This window comes from Liolophura sinensis, chromosome 9, assembly GCF_032854445.1.
Source record: "Liolophura sinensis isolate JHLJ2023 chromosome 9, CUHK_Ljap_v2, whole genome shotgun sequence".
NCBI classification, from domain to species: Eukaryota; Metazoa; Mollusca; class Polyplacophora; order Chitonida; family Chitonidae; genus Liolophura; species Liolophura sinensis.
The window spans coordinates 34,014,667-34,035,093 of NC_088303.1; the positions used below are offsets into that span (position 1 = coordinate 34,014,667).

At 39.3% G+C, this 20,427-nt stretch overlaps 1 protein-coding gene across 1 annotated transcript in view; it reads right to left on the reverse strand.

Moving 5' to 3' along the window:
* Positions 1-16,736, reverse strand: part of LOC135475804 (neuronal migration protein doublecortin-like) — a gene marked incomplete at its 3' end in the record, with an annotated part of 16,856 nt that extends 120 nt beyond the window's left edge. The window contains exons 1-2 of the mRNA XM_064755744.1: positions 16,377-16,736; positions 3,011-3,766 (exon numbers count right to left, since the gene is read on the reverse strand). Of these exons, the coding sequence (XP_064611814.1) occupies positions 3,011-3,766; positions 16,377-16,736 (1,116 nt within the window). The remainder of the gene's footprint in view (positions 1-3,010; positions 3,767-16,376) is intronic.
* Between the last annotated feature and the right edge of the window lie 3,691 nt (positions 16,737-20,427).

Below are 20,427 nucleotides of genomic sequence, written 5' to 3' on the forward strand. Positions count from 1 at the left end.
CAATGTTAATAGATGAACTGATAGAGCATTTCCTCTCATTTATGTATTTGTTTGATTGTGTTCAAGGCAATAATAAAGCATTTTTCACACTTATGAGGGCCATAAGATTTATGGGTAGAGGAACCCGGAGAGCCAGCAGCAACTCACCGACCTTAAACACGTATCTGACAAACCTACTGACAGTCGCAACGAGCCGTAAGTACTAGCAAATCCTTTCAGTACACTGTGCATAAAACAGAGCGCGTTATTATCAAAGTATTTTATTCATTGTTCAATCGATTTATTCATTTCCAGATGGATTTGATGATACACTTCTACAATTGTGGTTTCACTGATAAGTTAAATACCTGCAACAATGACTTATTGAGTGATCAGATGAATGATTGATGTAAGGCTTGATTGATTGGCTTATTGATTAATTACCGGTTAAAATTTTAAGACGGGTTAAGTTATTCTATATTTCGTGTTGACAGTTGTATGTTCTGAAGTACTGACGGTAATTATTTACAGTACTGCTGACCATCGATGAATCATCGAACCCTTAGATTGAGGCATAAATTCGGGTGAAGTAAGAGGCAGAGCTATATAACAGGAAGTTGTGACTTCCTCCCTTGACGTTCAGCATGAAGGGAATAGTGCAGTGACTGGCTGAAGCAGCACTAGATAAAAGAGCGATGGAAATCTGTCCTGCAACAAGGCGGCACATTACATGCACCGTAAGTTTTTCCTTCGTCGTCATGTGACTGAAAAATTGTTAAGTACGACGTTAAACCCCAAACACTCACTCACTCACTCATATCAAATCTTTAGCATTTTTTGCCTTCGATAAGAGCATCACTGCTGTCAAAAATATCCATGACGTACTATAGCACTAACCATTTAAATCGATTTGGAATCAATTTTATTCATTCTAATGCACATGTAATGTTTATATGCAAACACTTTCAATCCAAACTGAGTGCTTTCTAACAGATATAACAGTCTGATTAAGTCTGCTCCATTACTATAGGTAATCAATACATTGCGCTGTCAACCCAAATACCGACGAGCCTACATCAGATGTAGCATGTGAAGTAATGCGGATGATTTCCGCACTTTCTTCCCACGAAGCCTTGAAAAATCCATATTATGCGATCTGATGGGAGATTCCCCCAAAAGCTTCATCGATTTACTGATGGCGCAAGTGACTTTTACTTTTAACACGTAAATATGTTTCCTGTAGCGGATGCATTGAATCATCAATCAGGGTTTTTGGACTTTAAAAAGACACGAGAAAACGCGACGCCACGCCCTTAAACCGTCGGCTGAAACGATTCAAAGTTAGGGGGATATAACAACAAAAACTGCGTGAAGTATATAATCAGCGAAATACCAAATCCTAGCAGTTATTTGACGTTGAAATCAAGTGGTACAGTCTGTCATATTTCATACGAATACCAGCACACTTTAATGACCATTTATAGCCAAACTTAACACTTTTATTCTGCCACTTATTTCATATTTCATAATTATACACATACCTAACGCATGCCATTTATTGCTAGAATAATTTTAGATATTTTACGTGTGCTTCTCAAATGATCAAAATATTTCACAATTCAGCTGAACTCAACCATTGTAACTCGTCGACTTTTAATTGAATTTGTACTTTGATAACTGTGTTGTGTCTGTCAGCAGTACCGGGCTTGATGCACAATAAAATCAATTCGACACGTTATCATCATGAAGGCATGAGAGCGTCTTATCAATTAATCATCTGTCTTTCTCTACAAACTCATTATAGAGGTGAAACTTCAGAGTGAATACAAACATCAGCATCTCTTGCACGATTTTTACTTCACTTGTTTTGTTCACTTCTGCAGTGCTCAACATGCAATTGCATGCTATACAAAAGCTAGAAACGATTGAAAAAATTTTTGGAAAGTTTTTGAAAGAAATGGTGTAGGATTTCTCCTAGCGTAAACAAGATTCGTGTTCGCGTAAATCATGTATGATAACGAAAACGAATCAATCTTTTCACGATGTTCGCTGAATTTTCGTGTCTGTGAAAAGCCTGAAAGAGTAGCATTTTATTGCCATAATAAGGATATTAAATAGCTGTGAAAATGACAAAATTATAGATTTACAAGCAGAAGAGATTGAATTTGCTTTATAAGTTTCTGCTTTATTTATAAATTTAACGACGGACAATCATAGAATCAGTGAGCAATATCAGCTTTTCAAAACAACAATATAACAATCACAATATGAGATATGTTTTATTTATTTATTTATTTACATATCTAATTGGTGTTTTGCGGTATATTGAAGAATATTTCACTTGTACGACGGCGACCAGCATGATGTGGTGGGAGGAAACCGGGTATAGCCGGGGGGGGGGGGGATCCACAACCATCCGCAAAATATGAGATTGTCCATTTTGTTGTCTTTCTTGAGGCTACAGTATCTTTGTATAAAAGGTAACTTAAAAAAATACAACTAAAGAAAAAAATAAACAAAGCATAAAATATAGAATAGAATGATTAGGGTTACCACGGTTATTAGCATACCATGAAGTTGAACAGAGCTAACTGTTTAGAACTGAGATAAAATGAGCTAGATCGCCGTTTAGAAATATCTAACTAATTCTCCGAAACATTTACACAAATTATGTGGTACATAGTTTATATTGGTTTATATGTAAATTCCTTTTGCACTTTGCACTATAGACTATTCATAGTTTTTTCCCGATTCCTAAAGTTCAAAGAACTACATGACACTGAAATTATCATTTTTGAAGGCTAAACATATTGTGATTACTTTTGCAGAAAGAATTTCTTACCTAAAAGCCATATTTTGCATTTTATGCTAAAATGTTCTTAAATGTCTATTTCACCTGGGATAATTTCGCTTTGTTTTCACATCCAAGTACCTCAGTCACGTGACAAAAGAATGTGCTGATGATTGGCCCACAGCATCTATGACAACATTGCAAAACTTTGCATTTTACTGAGGAATTTTGTCCACTCACCTGAGCATGCGGAGGCCTTTCTGTAAACAAGGCTTTGACTGGTGGACGTGGGACCCGAATCAGTGACGTCAGATCAGACAAGAGTTCCTCAAAGGTCAAGGTCGTTTGTGGGTTCAGAATGAGTTTTTCCCTACTTGACCTGTCCAAATTGCTGATAATTGTCAGGATGCGGGGCCTACGGGAAGATGGAGTGGTCCGAGAACCGCTATTGTTGTCTGTAGCCTGGAACAAGTGAATGTCGTCACTGCGAATTTTGTCCACATTTATAGGCTTTGATGCCCAGACGCGTTGTTTCTTGGGCCCGTAAGCACACGAGGTTTTAAGCTTGTTCGACCCTGACACAACGTAACATCGCGAATGTTTGAACTCTTCCAAACTCTTTAATTGTCTTCCATCTTGCAGGCTGAATACGAACCGAACTCCTGATGGCATATCCACTTTTTCCGTTAGCCATTCCATTAGCGTTTGCAAATTTCGAAAGTCTTTTTCGTTTACGGATGTCGTAAAACCCTGAAAGTAAGGATCGCCATTTCTGAAAAACGTCACCAACTTTCCTCGCTTGTTTGGCGGGAGTTGTGCAGCTTCACGATCACGAACCGGAGAAATCTCGCGAACAGGTCTCTCCTCGTGGAAATCCCGCGAGAAGTCGTTGGTCTCGTCCGATCTGAAAAAATCCTCCTCTGACTGAAACAAACGGTCCCGCCGATTTCGATGATGTCCGTGTAGGGTTTCCGACATGAGAGGCGCCATTTCATTCTGTGGTAAAGTAAAATAAAACATTTTACTCACTTAGTCTAGATCAAGCTGATTCTAAAATAGAATCATGGAGATCACATGTAAAGACGAGTCGATGCTCATCCAGCTATCGCTTCCTTACATCGTTTCGTTCCCTCGTGCCGTCGCTTTGTGCAATCGTGTTATCGGTTCATACAATCGTGTCATCGCTTCGTACAATCGTGTCATCGCTTCGTGCAATCGTGTCATCGCTTTGTGCAATCGTATAATCCCTTCGTGCAATCGTGTCATCGCTTTGTGAAATCGTCTGGCGATACTACGACGGAGGCCTTAACTTGCTTTTGTGTACAACCTTCAATTCCATTACGATGCGTTTATTTCTGACAATCTGAAAACACACCATAAAGGTCCTTCACAGCTAAGAGGACATGCTAAATGAAAGAATTGTTTCGTAAAAGTGAGTTTCAACTCATGTACCTATGGAAGGTGGTTTATAATCCTCCACAGCGTCGCATAAGTGAACAATTGTTCAGACGCGACAATATCCCCATCAGGTCGATACTTTCAAGACGATGTCAGGTATATGAACAACAAAATCTAGGCAAGAACTCTTGTAGTGCAACCTGAACGATTTGTGTTATCTTGTGCAGAGGAGAAAATTCTTGTTGTTCAACCTGAACAATTCGTGGAGAGGAGAGAACTACCTGAAAAATTTGTGTTATCATGAGGAGGATAAAGCACTTATAGTACAAACTGAACAATTATAGTTATCATGAAGAGGACAAAAGTATTTTATGTACAATGTGAACAATTTTTGTTATTGTGAAGAGGAAAAAGAAAACCTGGACCATTAAATTTGTTATGAAGAGGAGAAAGCACTTGTAGCACAACTTGAACAATGTAAGAGTTATCTCGAAGAGGGGAAGATGTCCTGTAGTTATCGCAAAAAAGGGAAAAATATCTTGTTGTACAAGAAAAACAATAACAGTTATCTCGAAGATGGGATAATGACCTCTAGTCGAACTAAAACAATGAGTTATCGCGAAGAGGGGCACATCCCTTGTAGTACAACTTGAACAATGTAAGAGTTATCTTGAAGAGGGAAAGATGCCCTGTAGTTATCGCAAAGAAGGGAAAATCTCTTGTTGTACAAGAAGAACAACAACAGTTATCTCGAAGACGGGATAATGACTTCTAGTTGAACTAGAACAATGAGTTACTGAGAAGAGGGGAACATTCCTTGCAGTACAACTTTAACAATATAAGAGTTATCTCGAAGAGGGGATAATACCCTGTAGTTACCGCAAGGAAGGGGAAAATATCTTGTTGTACAAGAAGAACAACAACAGTTATCTCAAGGATGGGATAATGACTTCTAGTTGAACTAGAACAATGAGTTATCGCGAAGAGGGGCACATTCCTTGTATAGTTTTAATCTGATCAATGATAGTTATCTCGAATAACGGTATTTATTAGCGGTATTAGTACAGACTAAAGGTTAAAGTAGGAAACAAATAAGCTTTCCCCACGAAAATAACGTAACTGTGTTATAGGCACGAACGAAGCAAGCAAGAGGATAATCGGCTTTTCCCAGTGATCTAGAGACTCTAAATTATCAACTCTCAGCGCGTACAATTCGCACCAACAATACGTATCAAGAATTACACAGGTGGCGATTGCATAAGAAAACAGTAAATCAATACTCTGTTCTTGAACAACAAGGTATTCTTCGCTTGAAACCCGGCGTATCTGGACAGTGGCACTGATTCAGAAATCACAACATCCAGTAAAACATTTTCCTACCTCAGCGTACTCCTCTTCCTCGTCCATCGGTGCCAAGCTCATACTATCCAGTATTAAAGTGCAGCTAACATTTCCATGTCACGATATTAAAAACCCTAAATAAACTCAACTCAAGATTTGATCGCTTTTTTGCCACTGAGAAGACAATCTACGCTTGGCCTTGATTTATTTGGCCGCGTTCTTTTCGTCCTGATAGTTTATAGGTATAAAGGAACGCAGGTCACGTGCAAGTAGATTTATCTATATTGCATGAAGCTCGGCGCGCGCGAGCGCGCTTCGACGCTGAGAGGGCTCAAAGGCGGGGAGACACTGTTGTGCTTGTTTTGAAACCGCATAATTGTATAAACGGCTTATTGGCATGGATATAATGGGTTGCTCTAAAAATCGATCTATTACGTAAGCTTCAATTTCGATATCGTGTTCACCGTTTCTAATAGGAATATTTTATATTCTTGTAATGTCTAATGTTCAGTTAGTGTTGAGGGGAAACGAATTTCCTATATCGACTGTCATTATGGGACATTATTTACCTAATGTGGTGAAGAACCTAAACAACAGTTTACGTGTAACCCTTTGCGTTACGGATACATTTATTCTAATATATCAAGCAAGCGCAAGAGTTGCCTGTATGTGAAATTGTGTTTAGAGCCTCACATTTCGGGTAGAGTACATATACGTATACCTAATTAATTAATTAACCCAATTTACGATAAGTTCGCACGTGAGGCGTAGCCATAGTAACTCTGGCTGTAGAGCGTGTTGGATATATCTGAAACGAGGGTAAAAGGCATAAACTACCGCGTAAAAAATATCACGAAAATCGTACAGGATATGTCAAATATTGATTGGATTTGTTTAATCCTACTATGTATCATTTGTATTTGTCAATTGACCTACAGTTTCGTGCAGAATAGAAAAATCTGCCTACAACGAACGTTAGGGTGTTGCCTTCCGGATATGACGTATAAAAAACCCGGAGTCACTTTACTGGTTGTCATGTTCACCATTCTGCATATTGTAAATATCGGATTAGTTACGGCTCATTTGGCAGAACGAGTACACGGTTTCTCTCGCAATTAAATGGATGGAACCGTCCCCTGTTGAGATATAATCAAATGTATATGGGCCGTTGACATACCAACCACCAAGCCGTTATATTGCTGCATTCAGAGGATTCTCTATCATAAATATTTTAAACCATTTGGTTGCATTTCTTTGTCCTTACTGACACCCGCTTGTATAACTGTGTTATGTATAAGGAAGGCGTCTTTTCCTAAAAAAAATGGCACGGAAAAGACGATTTACAACTATTTATAAATCTGAACACAGACCCAGTTTAACAAAACTTTTTGAATCAGTCGTTCTCTCGCTCTGTGACATTCTATAACCCTAAACAAGGTTACACGTACAACCTAAACAGCCTTTCTTGAGGCGGCGACCGTAGCATTGTTATGGACGCCAACAGAGGACATCTCGCTACCTAGACCATTCTAATACAGGGTCAGCGATGTGAGAGAGCGAGGTAGACCTTTGCCACATCACACTGCAAAGATCGAGGAAGCGAGGCGTCGAGGGGTCGAGGCAGCGAGTTAACGAGATTAGCCCTGTATTAGACAGGTTGAGGTAGGCAGATAGCGAGATTATCCTCTACTGGCTGTCATACATTTTTAAAACGGTCATCTTGTTTTCGCATGGTCGGCCAACATTTGAATCGGGCGAACCTGCATTGATTGGTCAGCTCTGGTCTCTGCTTTTATGTTATTATTTATTAAATTTGGACTATAACACAGCACATTGAGTAATTCTAGATCAATGAAGTCTAATCAGTTCCTGCTGAAATCACTGCATTTTCTTTTACCTAATTCTACTTAAGCCATGGTGCTAGGAGATGTGTAAGTTACAATAAAGCATTTATAGACGAACAGTTGGAATAAAATCCTAACTGAGGTAAATTGACAAGAGGCCGTATTTGACCAGTTACGCGTGACCATATGTCAATTATCTCTCCGTCGTCGCCTTTTCTGGATTTACTCTCTATACTGTAGTCATTTATTGTAGTATCAAACGGGCTTCAGGGCTCTAGACATAACGTTGTCATCGTAGTTGCACATATACAGAACAAGAGGCGTCATTTAATTACAGTGTTTAAACATTTCCTTGACATGGTTGTTGTGTAAACGCAATACGGTGTGTCCTTTTTTCTCCAGTGTTGTAGGACATTACGTTTTCATGGTTGTTTGCATATAGGCAACATGGCATACTGTTTTGTTCCAATGCTGTGGTGTTATGCTGTCATGGTAGTTGCCTATACGCAACAATGCCTACCTTTTTGTCCCGGTGCTGTGGTATTATGCTGTCATGGCAAGTTTGCCTATACGCAGCAATGCTTACCATTTTGCTCCAGTGCTGTGGTATTATGTCGTCATGGTAGTTGCTTATACGCAGCAATGCCTACCTTTTTTGTTCCAGTGCTGTGGTATTATGCTGTCATGGCAGTTGCCTATACGCAGCAATGCTTACCATTTTGCTCCAGTGCTGTGGTATTATGTCGTCATGGTAGTTGCTTATACGCAGTAATGCCTACCCTTTTGTTCCAGTGCTGCAGTATTGTTCTGTCATGGTAATTGCTTATACGCAGTAATGCCTACCCTTTGTTCCAGTGTTGTGGTATTATGCTGTGACATTACGTTTTCATGGTTGTTGCATATCGGCAACATGGCATGCTGTTTTGTTCCAGTGTTGTGGTGTTATGTTGTCATGGTAGTTGCTTATACGCAGCAATGCCTACCCTTTGTTCCAGTGTTGTGGTATTATGCTGTGACATTACGTTTTCATGGTTGTTGCATATCGGCAACATGGCATGCTGTTTTGTTCCAGTGTTGTGGTGTTATGTTGTCATGGTAGTTGCTTATACGCAGCAATGTCTACCCTTTGTTCCAGTGCTGTGTGGTATTATGCTGTCATGGTAGTTGCTTATACGCAGCAATGCCTACCCTTTTATTCCAGTGCTGTGGTATTATGCTGTCATGATAATTCCTTATACGCAGTAATGCCTACCCTTTTATTCCAGTGCTGTGGTATTATGCTGTCATGATAATTCCTTATACGCAGCAATGTCTACCCTTTTATTCCAGTGCTGTGGTATTATGCTGTCATGGTAATTCCATGCCTACCCTTTTATTCTAGTGCTAATGACATCACCCTGCCATTCTACATGCTGTTGCATATATCCAACGTGGCATGCCATGGAGGGCACATCTCTCAAAATCCTGTTTAGTTCAGATAACTTCAAAAATCTACGTTTTCTTCACTTTCGTCGTAATGACCTTAACTTTGATATGAACGTTATGTGCCAAAATGACCTAGAAGAGAAATTAATTCCAATTTAATTCGATGAAAATGAGCACAGCAAGATCAATTTTTCCCAACACATTGATGACAAATGTTGAAATAAAGGATTAAGGAAATTTCCATTAAGGATAGATGTTACTTGCACCACTTAAGAAACAACGTTCTTTCTGAAAAAGATATCAAGAAATTATATAACCAGTTTATGTTGCCATAGTTACTGCATCATGCATAACATTCTAGCATTGGGATGAATTATAACATGGACTGAATTAAAAACGTTGAACTGAATTAAAAAGTTGAGCTGAATTAAAGCACTGAGCCGAATTATAAACGAAGGAGGACTTTCATTCTCGGAAATTTCTGCTTTAGTTTCATTACCTGACTTAAAAAGAAGTTTGATTACCTTAAGTATAAACCTAACACAGGTTTTGTTCCCTTTGCATTGGTTTCATGTGACTGATTATTAAATGTGCAGACAAAAGAAGCACTTTGAGTAATTCTAGACCATTGACGTCTAATAAATTGCAGCTAAACATCAGTGCATTTTTCATTATATTGCTAGAGGTGGATGTGCTGCTTTTTAAACATATATACATGAACAGTTGGAAGAAAACCCCAAATGAAGTAAATTGACAAGAGGCCGGATTTCAGCGGTAATACATGTGGCCATTTGCCAACTATCACATTGTCGTCATTGCTCTTATTTTATCCTCTATGCTGTAGTCTTTTATGTTGTATTCCTGCGTAAACCAGGGTGTACTAAGCAACTCCAAGTCTTGTCCCTTTGTTTGAATGTGTTTGTATATTAAATGTGATGATAACACAGCATTTTCACCAGTTGTAGACTAGTGAAGCCTAATACCTTGCAGCTAACATTACTACTTGTTTGTTTGTTTGTTTTTTGTTTTTTTTTCCTGATTCTGCATAAGGTTGGTAGAGGTTGAACACTTGGGATAAAACTCTAAAGCTAAAATAAACTGACAAGACGCCCTCATTTCACCGGTAATAAGTGTAACAATTTACCAAATATCTCAATGTCATCGCTGCTCTCATTTACTCTCCACCCTGTAGTCCTTTATACTTTATAGGTTATACTACGTGATCTTTTTTCAAATCATCATAAATTTTCATGTTTTATAATGATCATCTCTTCTTGTCGCGACGTATACATTCAGTCCAGTTTCGGTTAAATGATTGTATTTCAAAAGCTATGTCTGAGTAGGTATAATTAATTCTATCGTCGTCGCTTGGCTATTATATGATATAACTGTTATTATTACTTGTATTTACATGAGACCATATCACGTGTAGTCTCGTGATGATCACCTCCCACACGGTGCTAACAGATCATTGCTCTTTCCCATCTCCTCAAACCGGAAAATGTCTGCCAAACCGGTAATGCGGTCCCATCACGTCACTTCCTGTCTGGGAAGTCGCAGGCTCCATCCCGTTCATCATGGTTCCGCCCAAACGATGGCGTCATCACTTACTTTGCATGCATGGAATCCTTTTGTCGATTAGACTGCCTCCATCACCGTACGGTAAGTGAGATTGTGCTTAAATAGACGACACTTTATCGATTTTGCTGGATTTAGAGCAACCCGTTGTCATACGTGATTAGATAACGCTAACTTGAACCTGAAACTGCATGTAGAGGATATAGAACGAAAGCACTTAACTAGCGAAAATCCTTTGGCCTTGGCAGGCAAATGGACATTATCTTGTATGCGTGTCTGTTGTTGCAAGAAGCGTAAAAGAGGTTAAGATAGCTTAGTCAAATCTAAGAATAAAACCTAAGAATGAGCCAGTTTACGATATCAAAAATGTTTCATCCGCTTTAAGAAGGAACGATCACCATCAAAGTGGTATTAAAGGATTCTAGCGATGAACTAGGACAAAGAAGTATATAATAGGCCTACTAATTAAGTTTTTTGTCGATGGGAATTGTTTTCGGTTAACCAACCTGTCGACAAATGGCTGGATTTTATCTATACAATTAATCAGCTTGAATAATACCATTTAAAATGGTAAATCCTCAACAATGTTTTCATTAACCCGATGGTAGTCAGTATATACATGTAATAAGTGGAGTAAACCACCTACCTTTGGTAAGTTATACGTGTGACATATGTGATATTGGCGGAGGCAAGTGATCTCCCGGCAATTTCATCTAAGACTACACGACACCATGCACCAAGCCCCTTCCCTTCCCCCATCTTCAGCTTAACTAGGTTAAGGTTTTTAGGTAGTTCTTTTTTTTTAGGCATCTGTAGAAAAATCGCTGCGACACATGGAATGTTCTGTGACAATTTTAGTGTGATACACACGGCTGTTTTTCCCTCTCGCTCCTGTTCACCGAAGAAGCAACATTACATTAATGTTTGTATTAAAATTCTTCCATCATTTTTTGTGGCAAAATTAAAAGTTTATACTTTTTTTTCAGTCTAAGGTATATAACATCAAACTCAATATCTTCAAAACTAACCAAATTTTTTAACAGGAGCCCTTATTTGAACTCAGATGAGCAACAAATATGATCCTTTTTCAAGAGGACGGAATCTTTGTTTTCAAAACTTGTAATTAATGTTTATGTATAAATTGTTGAGAAGAATCAAGTAAATAAATAAATATATAAAATAGTGCATCTTGGGTAATACTTTGACTAAAATTGCAGCTTATATGTATGTACATCAGTCCAAAGTTGCCAAATATGTTGACTGCTTGAACAGAAAAATGGTTTATTTTCACAACAACAGACCGAAAAGGGTTGGCAAATACACCTGATATTGAAAATTCATCTGGCAAAAGTAATTATCTATTATGAAGTGAAAGGGCGTTGAGAATGTTAAAAACTAATGTGTGCGTGCTGAGACTGCTGACCGTATCGTTTGAACTCTTTTGAAAATTGGTAAGTCACCGGAAGTAAAACTTGGAGCCATGACAACCAAAATATTTTCCCCACTAATTTTTAATCAGACTGCCTAGCGGAAACATGAGCTGAAATCAATCCGTATTTTGTGTTAAACGACAAAAACTTGTTTGAAAGACATAGTTTTTCATTTTTTATAGTCGATCGATGTTCACTTAGAATGATTGCAAGCGAGACATTGACACACTATCAACAGAATGACTACCGTGCGATCAACACTAGCCATCATTATCGGCAATTACCTCCCGGGAATGGATGTATAGGTCAAGAGAACAGATCAAACTCTGTAAAGCCTTTCCCAGCGGCACTTTCATATTTACACATAAATTTAGAGCAATTTTATATGATAAACAAGACAGTTTTGACGGATGACTTGATGGCATGTAAAAAGGCACTCAAAATCATTCATGAAATGTTTCAGCGATGTACAGCCGCCATATTATCTCCAGGACAACTGTCAAAATCATGTGACAATTATCCGTGAAAACCGGAAGTGAGCCATTTCCATGCGTCATCCATTCAGGTGAAATTGACGGTCCATTTAAGTAGTATATTATCCCAAATGATACAATCATTTTCACATCAATTGAGGTGACTTATTAACGATCTGTGCAGACAGACTGAAAACATCATACAATATTTTATGTATGATGTAACATTAGTTCATGCAGAAAATGTATATTCGTGTACTTGTTAAGATGTACACATTCTTGAAAAGAAGGTCCCAATGTGCCAAAAAGGCGCACGAAGGCTTCATATTACACAAGTAATGTATGTCTTCCATATTTGTTTCTTATGTATTGTGCAATGAAGGATTCCATGTGAAGCAACACCATTGAAAAACAGCCCATAAATACACAAAAAGTTGTCAGCATTTGTGTAACGTTAAAATTTTGTACAAAATGACACTGCCGTGTAAATTTACAAAAGACATCGCATCTACGCATGCATATTGATATTTCTTTGTTTATATGACACGCCATACATATATTTCTGAACATTCAAACGACTTTGATCATGAAGACGTTTCTGTTTTATTTGATTTATTTAATTTTTTGATTGGTGTTTTACGCCGTACTCTGTTTTCACTTATACGACGGGGGCCAGCATTATTGTGGGAGGAAAGTGGGCAGAGCCGAGGGGAAACCCACGATCATCTGCAGGTTGCTGCAGGCCTTCCCACTTACGGCCGGAGAGGAAGCAAGTATGAGCTGGACTTGAACTCACAGCGACCGCATTGGTGAGATGGTTCTGGGTCATTACGCTGCTTGCTAGCGCGCTATCCAACTTAGCTGTTTCTTTTTGTTCCCTTCTTACCATTGCTGGGTGAAAGCTATCAGCTTTCTTCAAATATTTGACAGACCATTGGTCATTCATAGGTCACAATGAGATGTATATCAATTTCCGTGCCTAATTAGACGGACGTTTTAATAATTGGTAAAGAGCGTGCTGTACTCAACCTTTCTTCATGTGTCCTTTATATTTGCCGTGACGATAGAAAACGTAAACAGCGATATTCATTTCCTTGATTACATGTAAGAGATATAACAAATGTGCATCAAAAGGCTGCTCTTGAAGAGTATGAAGTCAAGTGTCCAAATCACATTTCAGGCCATCAACGGGTAAAATATTATCCAAAATCAAATTCCGAAGAAAAAAAAACAATTTCATTAATAACAATTGCATCTCGATTTCTTAAAAGTATATATGTTTTTGTCGGAAAACAGTAGGAAAGTAGAGGTACATGTACTCATTTAGAATGATGTCGACAGGACATGGTGTAATGTTCATATTTGCGTTTTACAGAATATCCACTTATAATATAAAGCAATAAGAAATAGAAGTTATAGAAAGTGTTCATGTGACCAATTTTTTAATGTTGTTCAATGTTGTTGAACATTGTTGTTGAAAAATGTCTACCTAAGGATTGTGCTTATACATGTTGCTCCGTAAACTCAGTAAGTTTAAGAAAAATTTTTGTTTTCAAACAGAACAAAGTTGTTGACGCTAGTAAAGTGCTAAAGTCATTAGGCCTATTTTAGGAAGACTATATTTACTCATCCCGCTTTGAGTATTTGTCCAAAATCGTCTTAGCAACGACCGTCAGCCGTAATATTTACCTGACACTCGCCCTTACTATGATGGTTGGCATGGCTGGGCCTAATTACTGATACTCTATGAAGTTTGATTTGCGATATACAGGTATTTTGATCAAAATCTCTCGGGCTGGCCCATTTCAGTATCCAACAATCGATCTTTAGAGGACAGATGTCAAGTTGGATGACCTAATCCAAAAACAAATCAAGTGAAACGACAGCGACGTCAGTTTTGATATTTACCGTTTGGTCCACACGTAAAGGTTGAATAGTATGTATGACTACGTTGACATCATTGTGTTTTTCCACAATTGCTTCAGACATTCCGCAGAAAAATACAATTGACGTATGGTATGCATTGAAGGCTCAAATTCTACGTTTTATACCAATGCATTTTCATAAGCCCATAATATATATAATTTCTGTTAAATTGCCATCCGCTGTTCCTCTCAGTCATATCTAACGAAATGGAATATAAAATAATTCCCCATGGATTTAATGCCAAAAAGTTGATCCGTAAACAAAGCACAAAATTGCCAGTACGTCCAAAATTGGGACTGAGTACTGGACAAAAGTACATTTATATTTCAGTCAACCAAAACGGGAATACACAAGTGAAGAACATAAGCTTGATATTCGGGAAGCATCAACATGATAAGGGACACAGGTGATTTACACGAACAGTAAGATGAAAACCCTAACTCAGGTAGATAGACAAGAGACTGTATTTCACCGGTTACGTGTTACCGTTTATCAACTATCACATTGTCGCCGCTGCTCTGGTTTTTCTCTCTACGATGTTCGTCTTAATTACTGTATATTAGCTAATCTTAAGCGGAGAAACTCTGAAAGAAATATTTAATAACAGTGAAACATCGTGGTAAATGAAACCAGTGGCTGCTTCACACAATCCTGAAAATAAAATTTAAAAACTTACCTTGTGATAAATAAAGTGTTGGTTTGATTTTACCCAGGCAGTAGCCCCATTCTTCGCAAGCATAGTACCCTCGTCAGGACATAGTCTATTTACATAAACCCATTGTTACTTGAGCTCACTTCCTATTGACGACTGTCATGTCATAAGGATAACTATTCGCGCCTAACGATTACTGTTGTTGCGTGGACACCTTGGGGGCTTCGACCGAGCCAAAGTACAAGAGAACTTGGATAGCATTAGGAATTAGCTGCATGTATCAGCAGGCAGGGATGTTCCCTTTGGGACTCCTGCGTGTATGACTACCTATTGGAAATCGGTATGTGGGATTTTTGTGACTGGATAACGTATAAATACGGCCAGCAATCAAAGCTCTCTCAATTTTTTCTACACAGTTCACCCCAGTGAGCATACTATATTAAATGTGACGGGTATTTTCTAGGAGGAAGCCGATTGCTGTTTGTCAACGGCCCGGTCATCACAAAGACTCCCCTCTGATTTATTGATCTTCTCCTTACCGGTCAGGCCAGGTACAGATCGATATCTAGTGATTAACCTCTCATCAAGGGCCACTTTACATTGAGCTGTTACAGGTGCATGGATTATCTCCCTTGATGAGTATGCGCCTTGTCGAGAGACTTGCGCACAGACAGAAAGTGGCTTTCATCGGGCAACTTTTCCGGTTGTTCCAATCATGGTAAAGGCATTGTACAACTTTCGCCACTGTACAATTTAATTGGATTCTTTTTTATCAGATGTATTTATAACTAACGTTTTCACACATCTAATCCAATTTTTTTTTATTTGTGTATCAAAATATTTATAAATCACGTATAAAGCCTTTATATTTTTCTGTCTGCCCCCACAGAAATACCTACTCTGACGGGAGACATCTAATCAAACTAGACGACCGTCAACATTAGGACATATTGTTTGCCGTGACAAGCAGTTCTATAAATCTCCCGATTTGTCTGTCGTCTTTGTCGGCCGGTCACTCAAATGAGTGTCTGAATTGCTACTGTCTCGGCATTTCATGAACAGTTAGAATAAAATCCGAACAGGTAAACTTATAAAGAGGCCAAATTTCACCGGTTACCGGTCACCATTTTCCAGTAATCACATGGTGGTCAGCTGCTCTGGTTTTACTCTCCACACTGTTGGCTTTTTAATAATGACCGGAACGACATTCTGTATAAAGGCCATTAGTTCGCCTGAAAATTAATGCTACCCTCCTTCCCCCTCCCCCCCCCCCCCCCCCCTCTTCAAAAGAGTGTCATACATCATGGAAAATAGTGTCTGTGTGTCTTTATCCAATTACTACCCGGCAACATATCATGTGATCTTATCAAAAACTTTTGAATAATTGGACAAATATTATATACCGGTGAGCAATATAATAACTACCACCGGGATCAATCGAATGTTCTTTTGTCATCGCCTAACTGAAAAGGATGACAGCAAAAAGGTTGAAATATATATACTTCAAACAAGATTATTTCAGTAAGCATTTGTTCTAACCTGAGGCTGACTCACTGAGCTCCATTCTATAGGTTCCCATAGCAGCAAGCCGTTCCGAGAAACGCATCGTTCTTGGAGGTCTCTCTCTACCCTTTCCAGTACATCTCGTCTTCTCGCGTGTCTCCTCTGTACATGTTCGGGCAATATGGCTGGTTCAGGTGGGCGGGATGATTCCGCCGTGTCTTCCGGAAAACAATCTTCGTCAATCATCGGACATTCCCGGAAACCTATTTCTTCCTGTGGAGACCCCATTGTTTGTGTACCCTGAGACGTATGCTGCAAGACAACTTCGCCGCCATTTTGATCACACTTATCCCAATACAGATAGTCGGCCTTTGTCAATCGTGACTGCACCGTCATGGCTCTCGCTTTCAGTCTTAAACGACGACATTTTGAATACAGCTGAACTTTTTTTGAAAGCTTGTATCTAGTCGAATGTTTTTTCCAAGCGTTCAAAGAAGTTGGCGGAAAGTCGCTATTCGCAGATATGATTGGTCGAAGAGCTGGCTGGTACCTTGTCATGTTTAGGCTAATGTTATTGGTTAATGACGTCGTCAAAAGCAGCGCTCTTCATCTAGTCTCTCCACCAAAAAATAATCATTATTTTCTCCTTAAGTCCACCATACTCGTAAATCAGCGCGAGTTGAACTCATTAGCAAGGCGTTTATCGATCACCATAGGCCTACTTGTGCTTCCAAATTCGTTACCTCAACGTATGAGTCGCCATTAGAGAATTGTTCACCTTGACATATCTGTTCAAGAATATCTCCATTAAATTCGTTAATTTACAATTCCATCCCAAAACTTTCTCTTGTTGATAGAAATACTATATCAACGCTGTTAGAATAACACTTTCCAAGCTACGATGGCGCGAGCCAGGATGTGCACAACGCACCACTGTTTTTTCCTTCCCGGGGGAGGAAACTGCGAAGCTGTCTGACGCAAAAGCTTCTTAGTGCGCTACTTTCAACTCTGTTCTATAGAAAAATATTTCCCCACGCTAAATTGAACAAGCCAATGCCTTGTCAACGCAATAATCCTCCTCTTAAAATGAACTGGTCTAGGAAATTACCAAGCTCTATGTATCAAGTGGTTATTCTGGCCTCAAATGCTAATAAGCCAAAACAAATACTCTTCACTTGTTAATCTCGAGGCAAGAGAGTTGTCATGATTGTGTTTGATATAGCGATTTATGGCCCTTTGATGAAAGTATTTGCTGGAGCAAACATTGCGAAGACCAACACTCCATATAAACTATAACATGATCTCTGCGTGTCTTGGCGACAGAGACCAAACCTATTGCTATATCTGACATTGACTACACATGTATGTTGTGTGAATTCAGACTGACAGATTGTCACAAAATACTCTTAGCACGTGGGTTAGTTGGCCTTGTCCCTAGGGTAACTACTAATCCAAGCTGACTCGGTCACGGCTGCCACATCGGACCAAGGTAGTATACGCGTTACCTATTTTGAGGTAGTGCTGAGTGTTTACATCATTGCGCCGTGCTGGCTCGCTAACCGCTCGGTCACGGAGGCTCTTAAGTGCTTATAAATTGAGAGGGTCTTATTCACCATTCTCAGATGCATGCGTCGTGTGGTGTCGTTAGGTCTTTGGATACCTTCTGACAATTCCCTTGTTTTGCAGGGAAACAAACCCTTAACACTATAACTCTGTGACTTTGTAAATGATTATTGAATGATCGGTGAATGATTAGCGTTTAACGCAGCACTCAACCATATTTCGCTTATACAGATCTATGCGTCTTTCTATTCGTATACCACCCGTCAACCGATATGGAGGTTTCAGGTCAATAATCGCAAGCTCATGCTGGTTTCCTCTCCGGCCGTACGTGGGAAAGTCTGACAGCAACCTGCGGATGATCGTTTGTTTTTCGCCCTGGCTCTGCACGGTTTCCTCCCACCATAATGCTGGCCGCCGTCGTATAAGTGAAATATTCTTGAGTACGGCGTAAAACACCAGTCAAATAAATAAATAAATAAATCAAACCACCAAAGAACAAAAAAGTACGAAATTTGGGCGAAGTCAGAGAAGGAGTCAACAGTTTTCATGATGCTGGAAAGACGCAATGTATGTTCAAGGCGAATGAGTAAAATCAGTTGTCAAATTTGTTTTGTGACAGTTACACAGACGCAGGACTTAATTCTACGACGGACAGCATTATGGTCCGGGAAAACCGAGCAGAGCCAGGGGAAACCAAGCAGAGTCCGGGGGTAACCCACACAGGTTACGACTTGAGAGGTAGCCAGTATGAGCTGGCCTTGAACTCACAGCGATCACATTGGCGAGAGACTCCTGGGTTTTGTGCATGTTGCCCTAACACGCTAACTACTAGGTCACAGGGGCCCCTTATGTATTATAAAGACGTATGATCATGTTCAGCACATACTAGTGTGTTTTGCCAGTGGACATTTGGGGAAGATTGACAATTAATTTATACCAAAGGTCAATGATTTACTCTGGCAGGTACACCGACATTCGCAATACTGATCACCTTTACAAGAATGAGTTACTATAATTTGTTTCTTTTATCCCCGGGTCGGGGCAAAGTGGAACTTGTTACTGCCTCGACTGCCTGGCGCTCAGTACAGAGAAGCCAGAGCAAGGAAACAGGACTGGTTGACCCAGTGTCAGTATATATGTAACTGGGTGGAGTGTCGTGTTTGGTGTCTTCGGCATGATACTTCAGTGACGACAGCACTAGCCCTGCCACAAGGAAACATAATGTATATACACACACACCTAGTGACTCCTTGTCGTCATATGACTGAAAAATTGTTTAGTGCGACGTTAAACCCCAAGCATAAATACATGTAAAATCACTCACACTGGCTACCAAAATTGCGTTTTGTCAGTGGCACTAACACCATGAGATTTACGCTCTGCTGTGTTGGGTGTATACATTATTGCAAGGAAAATGCAGTTAGGATAGTTTTTCGACATAAGGTCTTCACTACCTCGGTTGACGTCATAATTGTTCAAAAACGGCAATATTGCTAGCGAGTAGGACGGAACTTACGGGTCGCAGAATATAGGCCACAAGTTGAAAGAAACACACAATAGGCGGACACTAGCGTTACACCAAAGTCATTCAATCAATCTGCGTTTGCGGATAAGGGAAACTGTTAGTTAGAATAGTGGGTCAGTTCAGTATATTCCATCAAACGCCTTCGCTCAAAATTTTTTGGCCGCCGTCGTATTAATTAGTATGGAGCAAAACACCAATGAGATAAATAAATAAATAAGTCAAAGTTTCTTAAATTTTACAATGAGTATAATTCTCTTGTAAGTAAATGCGGACGGAGTGTCCCGAACCTCTGTCACTGTAGATTCTTCATAACTATGACTCGTTTCTTTTCACTTAGGTCAAGTGGTGGTCTATGCATCATGTGGAAGTAAGCGGCATGTTGGTTCGATGAACAGTTACAATCAAAACGCAACTGGAGTACACATTTTTGATTAACGTCAAATTGTAAACTGCATTGTATTGGAACACTAATTAAATTTATTGGCCTAAAATGTTTCCAGCTATTGACGATTGGTATACGAATGTCTGTTACAACGCTCAGACAGAAGTATTCTCACTTTATATTATCGTGATCTTTGTATACCAATCTGTTCTGCACCACCCAACCATTCTGGTTCCCGTGGGTTTTTCGTTCCTTACAGACACTTCGATATTATTTATTTATTTATTTATTTATTTATTTATTTTATTGGGCTTAAAAACAGCACTCAACAATATTTCATTTACACAAAGTGGATTAGGTTTATCAGTGGGGGAATCCATCGCCCTCGGTCCATATATCTTACAAGTCTCCTATGTTAAGGCCCTGACCGAACATAATGATATAGGATCATCCTCATAATCTTTCGGGCGCGGGGGCTTATGGACTTGAATGTCTTGGCCAGTGCGACACTACACATGCACTAATTCCCTAGAGTTGTTCCCCTTGATCCGTGTAATCGGACGTGAGATTTCAAGTCTGTTCCCGAGAAATGAGAAAGCCCTTAAACCTGACTTTTT